At 47.2% G+C, this 9,735-nt stretch overlaps 6 protein-coding genes across 6 annotated transcripts; 3 read left to right on the top strand and 3 right to left on the bottom strand.

Annotated features, from left to right (window-relative positions):
• Positions 1–14: 14 nt before the first annotated feature.
• Positions 15–1,232, top strand: H257_06329 (hypothetical protein). The gene is made up of 5 exons (XM_009831518.1): positions 15–208; positions 265–533; positions 581–644; positions 706–803; positions 856–1,232. Exons 1-5 carry the CDS (start codon positions 60–62, stop codon positions 1,131–1,133), a joined length of 858 nt encoding a protein of 285 aa, XP_009829820.1. The 5' UTR covers positions 15–59; the 3' UTR covers positions 1,134–1,232.
• Positions 1,233–1,271: 39 nt separating this feature from the next.
• Positions 1,272–2,021, bottom strand: H257_06328 (hypothetical protein; the record flags this gene model as incomplete). The annotated part of the gene is made up of 1 exon (XM_009831517.1): positions 1,272–2,021. One exon carries the CDS (start codon positions 2,019–2,021, stop codon positions 1,272–1,274), a length of 750 nt encoding a protein of 249 aa, XP_009829819.1.
• Positions 2,022–2,231: 210 nt separating this feature from the next.
• On the top strand, positions 2,232–2,915 carry H257_06327 (hypothetical protein; the record flags this gene model as incomplete). Its single annotated transcript, XM_009831516.1, has 1 exon — positions 2,232–2,915. The coding sequence occupies one exon, from the start codon at positions 2,232–2,234 to the stop codon at positions 2,913–2,915; it is 684 nt and encodes a 227-aa protein (XP_009829818.1).
• On the bottom strand, positions 2,916–3,397 carry H257_06326 (hypothetical protein). The gene is made up of 2 exons (XM_009831515.1): positions 3,287–3,397; positions 2,916–3,233 (listed from the first exon to the last, which is right to left on the bottom strand). The coding sequence occupies exons 1-2, from the start codon at positions 3,360–3,362 to the stop codon at positions 3,034–3,036; spliced, it is 276 nt and encodes a 91-aa protein (XP_009829817.1). The 5' UTR covers positions 3,363–3,397; the 3' UTR covers positions 2,916–3,033.
• A 3,492-nt stretch (positions 3,398–6,889) lies between these two features.
• H257_06325 (hypothetical protein) lies at positions 6,890–7,592 on the top strand. Its single transcript, XM_009831514.1, has one exon. It carries the CDS (start codon positions 6,898–6,900, stop codon positions 7,528–7,530), a length of 633 nt encoding a protein of 210 aa, XP_009829816.1. The 5' UTR covers positions 6,890–6,897; the 3' UTR covers positions 7,531–7,592.
• A 160-nt stretch (positions 7,593–7,752) lies between these two features.
• Positions 7,753–8,336, bottom strand: H257_06324 (hypothetical protein; the record flags this gene model as incomplete). The annotated part of the gene is made up of 1 exon (XM_009831513.1): positions 7,753–8,336. One exon carries the CDS (start codon positions 8,334–8,336, stop codon positions 7,788–7,790), a length of 549 nt encoding a protein of 182 aa, XP_009829815.1. The 3' UTR covers positions 7,753–7,787.
• Positions 8,337–9,735: the final 1,399 nt, after the last annotated feature.

The raw sequence follows: 9,735 nt of genomic DNA, 5'->3' as shown, positions 1-9,735 counted from the left end.
TTGATAGCATTTCGGCGGCTGCAGCGTCAGCAAGAACCTGAGGAAGTAAAGACGTCGACATGGTGGAAATCATCCTAGACCCGAGCATCCGCGATTGGGTCGTGCTTCCTATGATCCTGCTCTTCGTGTGCTCGGCCATGGCGCGGAACTACGTGTCCGTGTTGTTGAAGACCGAAGAAGTCGGCGCCCTCGAAGAAGTGCGGAAAATGTATGGCACACATCGTCGACGAGGTTGGTGATGCTCACGATGGTTTTGTTGTGTAGCCAAGCGCTGCGACGGGCAGGCCAGTTGCGCATGAACTGCCAGTACATCCAGCCCAGTTCATTTGCCATGCGCAAGTTTTACTTCACGTCGTCGGAGAAGAAGGACGGCGTGCAGGGGTTGCTGCGTGAAAAGGTCAAGAATGACGCTATGAACCAAATGATGAACCCCGCTGGCATGATGAAGATGATGAAGGGCAACATGACGTTCATGGTGTCCAACTTTGTCATGATGGGGCTCGTCGGGTACTTTTTCGGCGGATTCGTCTTGCGTACGTACCTCCTTTGTTTGCAATACTTCATGTGTACCTGGTTCTAGTCAAGGTGCCCTTCTCTCTCAGCCAGCGCTTTAAAGCCATGTTGCAGCGTGGAATTGACATGGCGTACGTTGGATGCTCTCTCTATATATATATCCACGGGTCGTGCTGACATATCACTCTGTAGGACGTTGGACGTGTCGTACGTGTCGTCGTTGTCGCTGTACTTTCTCATCATGTTTGGCATGAGTGGATTCATGTCTCTTCTTCTCGGAAAAGGAAACCGTACGTGCATATATCTTTGCATTGAACCACTCGCGCATTCATCCCCTTGTAGTGAACGAAGATGCCAAGGCGATGCAATTGCAAATGGGCATGGGGGCGGGCGCGGGGATGGGCTTTGACGCTCCGCGCATGTACAAGCAAGAGCGCGTGAGCTTGCGTCTCCACGTCCACGAGTTCGCGTTAGAACATGCCGAAAAGAAGTTGCTCGGGGATCCCATTCCGGAAAAAGTCGAAGGCGTCGCCGCAAGTTCCGCTGCTACGACGACAACGTCGTCCGCTGGCACATCGAGCGTCCCGCGTGCGAAACACGCCAAGCGTGCTCGAGCTTAAGAACTCGTGCACGTTTTAAAGTGAAAATGAGGTGTTGCTTTGGATAGTAGTAAATACTTCATATCCTCGAGGGATATTGGTCTTTTCGTTTAAATTACGCATTTTTGCATATATGTAGATGTAAAGATAGGTTGATTGTTAGATGAACTCGTGGGTTTGGTACGGGGCCTTGACTTTGACGAGCATTTCGTCCAACACGGCAGTATTCGAGTCGGTGAGGATCTTGTGCAGCTTGGGCTTCCACTCCCGCACCCGCGTATTGATAAACCAGTTGTTCACTTGGTCCATCGTGATGCCGCCTTCCCGTCGAAACCGGTCCTTTTCCTCTTCCGTCGGGTACGGGTGGTGAAAGTTGGCGTCAAACCACGTCCGAAGCAGTCGCTTGGCGTCGGTCGACAGGTTCGTGCGCTTCTTGGGTTTGGAAGTTGACGGGAGCTGCAATGGCTGCAGGGATAAGGACGACGGCGGGGGCTGCGATGATGGCAACTCGGCAAACACGTGATTTATGGCCTCAGCGTACCGCGCCCGGAGCTGCGTCGAGGCGCCGCCCACAGCATAGCCGAGCATGGTGGTGGCTTCTGCCACGAACGCCATCTTGGACTGGGCCATCGATTCAGATAGCAGTCGGCCCGGCGGGCGCTCTTCAATGTACTCCAACTCTGACAAGTCAAACATGTCGGCTATGGCGAGCCACAGTGGGTCGGTCTTAAGATTAGCGGCTGCTGCTGCCACGTCATGTTGGACCCCTGCGGAACTCAAAATGATGTCGGCGGTCGTGTCTTCGTACAGCTTGGAGCTGCTACAAATCGGCTTGGCACAGTCGACGGGGTCATCAGCGGGGCCAGATGATGGCCGCGGGGAGTAGTTTGGTAGGTTGGGTAGTGTCATGGCAACCTGTACTTTTGGACAATGTTTCCAGTCCAGGTCCTTTGGAGGGTCTTGTCCCATCAAGAGTGCCACAGAATGGACACGTCGAATAAGAGTGGCCTGTGCATGGCCCGATTATATTGGACCGACTTTGGTGTCGTCCGAGCTTTTGAGGCTGTCAGTTCGAAAATTGATTTGGACTGGAAACATTGTCCAAATTAACAGGTTGCCATGACACTACCCAACCTACCCAACTACTCTCCGCGGCCATCTTCCCACCGCCGACCAGACCCTGTGCCGTCGGGCTCCCTCCTGGACTTGGTTCACTCGCATCCGCTATCGCCAATGATTCGACGAGCCATGATGGCCTTGTCATCACCTTCAGGCACTGTTTTTGGCAGTGGATTCGTGTTTCCTACCAAGCGGGAACTAGCCAAATTGATTGCTCAAGCCCAAGCCCCGGCGTTTGCCAAGGTGACTCCTACGCTGCTTGTGCTATTGACGTTGCATTTCAAGCTGCTTCGGTACGTGCGCGACCTGAGCCACCGGATCGGTGAAGCCCTCGCGCGGGGCTGCTCTGCGCCCACGAGCAGCAGCAGCACTTGCAGCAGCAGCAGTCCGATCTCCATCAAGAGCTGCGACTCTGACGACGATGACCGAAAGGTCAAGCGCGCCCGCCTCGCCCGGCAATCGAACGAGTTTATGACTGCATGGTTCCTGGCCCACAAGGCCAATCCGTACCCCACGGCGAAGGAGCGAGCCGAAATTGCATCTATGACGCACCTGAGCGACACCCAGGTAAAGAATTGGTTTGCCAACATGCGAAAACGACATTGGAAGCCCCCGCAACCTGAGAAGTTGCCACGCTGCTTAATGGACGTGATGTTGCGACGCGACCCCACCAACCAAGGGTAGAACGACCTCGACGAGATATACACAGTACAATCAAGGTGTATGCTGTATTTGGACTGTGTTGCACAATTCGACGTACGGCCCCAATTTGTCGACAATGGGAGATACGCAGTCTTTAAGTCTATTCATCGTCCACGGAAGGTCGTTCGCCGATTTCGTTCTTCACGTACTTTGTCGTACGGAAATTGGACGTGCCAGCGGCAGGGGCCACACCAGCGGCGGAAGGAGCCTTCACACCAAACGTTTCTTCCTTGTATTCAGGAGTCAACGCAGGCCATGCTAACCAGCCGACAACCACGGCACCAGGGGCAGCCCAAGGAGCTACTCAAGGCTATGAGCGCATAGGTCTAAGAAGCAGGAAAGGGAGATCGTACCAAGAGGGGCTACAGACTTGGCCAAGTACTGCACGCCGAACACAAAGTTGGAAGGGGTGGCGAAGACGCGGTTCATGGCTGAAATGCGGCGGCAGGGAAAACTGACTGAACCAACCAACTGCCTTCAATACGCCCGTGGGGATTGGTTGCATTTTTATTTCGCTCGCTTTAATTTTAGCCAATCAAATTACTACCTCCAGGCAGAATTTAGGCACATATTTGCGGATTTCGAAAATTCTCAAAACTATTCGAAATATTGTGGATTTGGTCACAAATTTCCAGACCCCGTCCAATCGAATCTCGCCGCCGAATCGAATCACGAATCGACGCTATTGGCTAATCCAATTTTGAGTGGATTTGATTGGCTCTTACAGAAAGGACAGTATACAGTACCAGCGTGATTCAATATTGATTAGACAAACCACGCGAATTTTGGAAGTTTGTATCGTAAAAGAACAGTTTAAGATAACTTTGTATTGCCCAATCACACCTCGTTATTTGTTCGAGTCAAAACCTCTGTCATATAATGCTGACCATTCCGTCACGTGAATGAAATGCAAAAACGGCGTAGAAGCCATTGGTAACAGTCATTTAAGATTGGGTTTGAAGTGCCCTAGTCAACACGGGCCACATTGGGTTGGATCTGAGGTTTTGTCGAGTGTTAAACTCAGTGGACATCCTGCCACAACAGAAATATAACTCTATAAAACAATACCTTTGTATAAATGATATAATATATGCACAGAATTTCAATGCTCCAAAATACATGCTTTAAGATAATAACAAGTTATCCTAAATTGGTTATCAAAATGTGAGTACAAATGCTTAGAAAGTAACAAATTTATCTGTGAAGTTCATCGTCGAAACTGATAATATGATTATAAAGTGAAAGCGGCGGGACTTGTCTATTGATCACGACTCAAAACTCAAATATCGTAACGGACTCCCATTCTACTCCAACGCCTCCAAAAAAGTTATCTTAAATTGGTTTTTTACGTTAGCGAATTCACAATATATAAAGATTTCCCTTATGGCGGGTTTATTTCCGTCTGGAGGGAGGTACACTAGTACTTGATATGATTGTGTATTTGGCAAATACTACAAGTACAAGAGTAAATGCCTGGAGGGGGCGGGAAATGGTAGAATGAACTCGATGGAGCTGATGCCTATTGTCGCAATGTCACACGATCGGAGTTCTTGCTTCACCTGATTGACAGATACCTCCTTCTTCGCTGGTGGTTTGGTCCTCACTCAACCTTGCTCGATGGAAGTGCACTTTCTTCGAAACCAGAAAACCGTTTCATTATTATTATCAAGGCATGAATAGTATTTTTATAATTACACATCTAAACGATGTTATGTGATGTTATATTTCGAGCAAATATAGCAAAGATCCTCAATTGGGATGTTATATTTGAGATAGCCGCTTTCAAAGTCATTCAACATGGGCCAAAATACACCGATTATCCCAAGACTCAGTTCTCGTGTTCACCACTATTATCTCTACAAAATGACGTATCGTAGAGGTCAGAATGAGCTGTATTCATCGAAGTATTTACAGTCATCCCCCGATTTTTGCAGCCCCGGGCAACTATAGCTTTATAGAGGTACTTATGTTGAAGGGTTGTATGAAGTCTTGGAGGAGTATACATGAACACTAGATAAGGAGATCAGTCACATTTGATGAGCACAAACTAATCCTAAAAATCCTAAAATCCTACACATTTTGTGAAAGGTGGTCGCCTGATTACTCAAAGAAAGTACACTCACAGTATTACTGTACCAACATCGAACAACGTCCTAGCTTGCATGCTATGCAGTGCTCGAATTTGTTCCGACAGCCATGTCGTCGTGTATGCAGAGTTAATCACTTTGCAAGAATTCGCATGGCTAATGGACAACGCCCGTGTTATCGTGGTATGACTTGGTGCTGGCACCGCATTTGATTCCAAGGATTAAATTTTCAATCTCCTGTTAAATTGAATATTCGATGGGATTACACAGGATATTCGTTTATACCAGGCTGCAAAAATCGGGGGATGACCTGCAAAAAAGGTTATATTTGCGTTTTTTTGCTACTTTGAGGACTCGTCACTCATGCTACAATGCTACAATCGCCACATTTCTAGGCTTGAACGATAGGGTGTAGCCCTCAACTAAGTTTGCAATAGCAATATTCATTACTCCGCTCGTGGACAAGCCGTCAGAGAGATATTCGATGTCAAAGTCATGTATTTTCGTAGTTAGCTAACAAAGTTGATCATAAATTATTAATATGACAACTGTAACTTCAAGTTGTATTTGAGGAAATGTTATATTATTATATTCATTGGTTTAAAAAATAATCACAATTCAATGTCAAATCCATTAAAATTACTTAACTGTTTTGACAGTGAGTCGAAGTCCCTACTCCATGCACTCCAATTTTTCGCGTCTCGTGGAAAGGCGAATCAAAACTCCCCAGCCCCAGTGCCTCAACTAACGTTACAAAGGATAAGAGGTACTACGTGGTATTGTCCTACCCAAAGTTTGGACTTTACATGTTACAGTAGTGCTGATTCGCCAAATCTATCGATCGATTCTTTTACTGAATTTTGTACGTAAAAAGGTGTCCTGTGGTGATTGGTATCGCTGGTAGTGTAATTCAATCTTACACTTGTTCGACGTTGGTGGTGGTTTCCTGCAACCTGATTGGCTCAATTATTCTGCCGATCCTTCTGCATATTTTGTTGTGACGATTCATTCTCCATGCCCCTGGTCGAGCAGGCGCGTTACAATTGGCGAAGCGGTTCGACAACATGTGGTTCTAGTATCGGCCCTCGCAGGAAAGGAAAGTCGTACAGTTAATAATGATAATCCAAACTCAATGAACCATGTCGCTCAGGTTTAAAATACTAGTAAACACAACAATACGATTGAGCTGCGTGGTATGCTGCCATTTTCGTTTGAGGTGTGCTGTTTTAGTCATTTCCCGCATCCTCGTGGTGAGATATTGTCCAGCTGCGACAATTGATGGGCAAGTTTCAAAAAGTACTCGTGCGACAAGTGATTGACATTTTCAAGTACTTCGAAGTACTACTTCGAAGTAGTACTGGTACTTGACAATTCGGTAGCTCCTGATATACTGCTTCGAAGTATGTACCGGTGCTCCATACCGCCTAACCCGGTATGCGAGGTCAATCGACGTGGCCATTGTTTAATTTGGTGTTCGACTTCCAGGTCTACCAAAGGCAGGCCCTGTTGGGGCAAAATACCGCTTTCGCATATTACGGTAACGTTACAGTATAGCTAGCTACCCGTACCTAAATACTCGCGCGAAAATTTCAGCCGTGTCCAGCATACAGATTTTCGCCACCGTTACAGTCGCATGCCTAAGGTTCGAATGGAATGAACAACTCGTTTTTTGCCTAAACTTAATAAAAAAAGGTTTAAACTTTGATTTCAAGGTAGGTTGTATATTTACCTCAGGATTCAAAACGAGTTAAACGCACGGGTGTCCGTCACTGGAGCTTTTGTCGGACCAATCAAATGCCATTCTGTCCATTCGTAGCCAATGAGGAGGAGAACTGAATGAGATGAGATGAACGTGCCACATTTCCATATTCGCAGCCATGACCACACTGTCCTCCAGCAATCAAGCCACGCCTCCGCTGTCCACATGCTCATCGTCGGAATCGACTACGGCGGAAGACAACCTTGTACGCACGGGCATTCTCTACAAGAAGGGCCGTAAGACAGGGTTCTTCAGCCGACAGAATTGGAAGCCGCGGTTCTTCATGCTCACGTGGGAAAAGCTGTCGTACTATGAATTTGAAGGTGGCGAGCTCAAGGGCGAAGTCGACTTGCGCAGTTGCACCAACAAGGACATCCAAGTCATGCCAGATGACTGCAAGAAAACTGGCCAATCTGCCTCATCCATTTGGCGCATTGCCATCTCAACCCCTGCCCGTCGACTGTTCATTGCCGCCACATCTGAATTCGAAATGATCGAGTGGCTGGAAGACCTCCGCGACGTCACATCCCGTCATGAACGGATGGGGGGGGGAGCCAGCGATATGGTGCGGCCTAGCGTGGTGCGGCCTAGCGTAGTGCGTCCGTCGTTGATGGACTCTGTGGACCTCTTGGCCCTGTCGAACCCTCGTCGGTTCGCCGCCATGCCTGGCAAAGTTCACCTTCGACGAAAAGTTCTCGCCCACCAACATAACGAGCGCTTTAGCCACGACGGATTTGGCGTAGTGGCCTAGCGCATTCTCTTTGGCATAGTTATTGTGTAAAGACATTATTTATGACAAAATTCGATCGCTTGCTTTGGTTATTCGTGTCGCGTGTAATTATTCTTGCCGCAAGAAATCTCCGTTCTACAGCCAAGATGAGATTTGGGTTACTGTTACGCCTTCCTTTAGTATTCAAAGTCATAGGTGGTCCTTTTGACGATGGTCATAAGTACGACACAGAATACCTCGTTTTGGACCAAAATCAATACCGTTGTGTATTAGAGTTGCTAAATAATGTCGTGCGTCGACTTGTCGTCTTGGTGGTGGGCCATCCGCAGCTCCCGTCGAAGATGGAGTTGCCCTGGAACGAGCGAGATATTGCGGCGGTTGGTTTTCGCCAACACGTCATACGACTCGAGCAAGAGGGGGCGAAGATGAGGTTGTTCTAGTCGGAATACTTGGGTTTCTGTGCCTGCAGGAGACTGTTCGTGCCGCGTTGTGACCTTGACCAAGTCTCGTATCCAGTCTCGCATGTCGAATTCCGTCGGGGCTGCTATCAAGAATCGGCGCTGGGGCGTGGTGATAGCAACTCGCCAGATGGAGGAGGCTGACCGCCCTGTCTTCTGGCAGTCGTTTGGCATGACGGCAATGGCGTCTTGACTGCATCGAGTCAAGTCCACCTCGCCTTTCAACGTGCCTCCTTCGCACGTGTAGTACTGGAGCTTCGACCACGTCAAGACACAGTACCGGGGATTCCAGTTGTCGCGGCCGAACACGCCCACCTTCTTACCCTTCTTGTACAGCACTCCTGTGCGCACAATCTTAGTCTCGTCCATTTTGCTAGCTAGCCAGTGAGTGATAACTTGTGACCTCGAAGTGCTGTCAAGTTTTGTCAAATGTTACTTCACACTTTGTGGCCAGGTACATACTGCTGGTTACACCATGAGGAGACATTTGGTCAAAATAATGTCAGGTTTGACATGGGAAATAATATTGGATAATTTTTGATTGGCTTGGCTTCGATTACCCACTTGCCACAGGACTTTTTGGTGCAAAGTCAACCGCTTTGCTAACGTTACTGTACTAGTCTTGGCACACTTGGAGGCGTTGGTGGTATTAATATGAAGTGTCCACGTTAGTGTGGTCGAAACGATTGACTCTTTATAAGTTGTATCGATTCTTCAACTTCGTCTTCACAATGCATATATATAAATGTTGCTGAGGATATTAATTTATACAAGCTGCAACGTTACTCAAAACACGATCTATGATTGGTGCATTTTCATACGACCTACGATCGTATTTTGAATATGCACCAATCATACAGTGAACCTCTGAATTTCTATTCAAAGTTGAATACAAAAAGGAAGGTTAAAATATATACGTGGCACTACTCATAGTACAGTACAATAGTTCGTTCCGTGTTTGATCATAAGTAACTTACATTTACGTTCCATTTCCGACCAAATTTACAGTAAGCATTTGTTCCATCATTCTCACCATATGCTCCAACCTCCGACCGCTATGCGAAGCGGTCGGAGTTGGAACATATGCACAGCACATTCGGGATTTCACAGGGTGTTCCCAAGGAAATACGAAGTACATGATGTACAGTAGTTTAGGGTAATCTAGTACGCGGTATACAGACATAATCCGAAGCCTCGCAACCCCCGGTGGAAGCATTTACACAACGCAGTCCACAGGTCGACGCATGTGATGTCTTACTAATTTGACAATACTGTTGCGGATTGCTTCATCCCCCGATTTTTGCAGCCCCTACCAAATACTAGGGGGTATAGTTTTACGGAGGTACTTATATGCAAGGGTTATATGAAGTCTTGGAGGAGTATACCTTCACACTAGGTAAGGATATTAATCACATTCGATGAGCAAAATCTAATCGTAAACATCAGAATACCCTACACGTTTTGTGAAATGTAGTCGTACAATGTCTCAAAGCAAGTACACTCTCATTCTTACAGTAGAAACATCTAACAACGTCCTAGCTTGTTATCCAGTGCTCGAATTTATTCCGACAGCCATGTCATCGTGTACGTAGAGTTAACCACTTTGCAAGGATTCGCATGGCAAATGGACAACGCTCGTGATATTGTGATATGACTTGGGGCTGGCACCGCATTTGTGTTCCCAGTATTAATTTTTCAATAGCCTGTTAAATTGAATATTCCATGGGATTACACAGGATATTCGTTTATACCAGGCTGCAAAAATCGG

The sequence above is a fragment of the Aphanomyces astaci genome (genome assembly GCF_000520075.1).
Source record: "Aphanomyces astaci strain APO3 unplaced genomic scaffold supercont1.12, whole genome shotgun sequence".
Classification (NCBI taxonomy): Eukaryota; Oomycota; class Saprolegniomycetes; order Saprolegniales; family Verrucalvaceae; genus Aphanomyces; species Aphanomyces astaci.
This window is presented reverse-complemented; position numbering and strand designations above follow the sequence as displayed.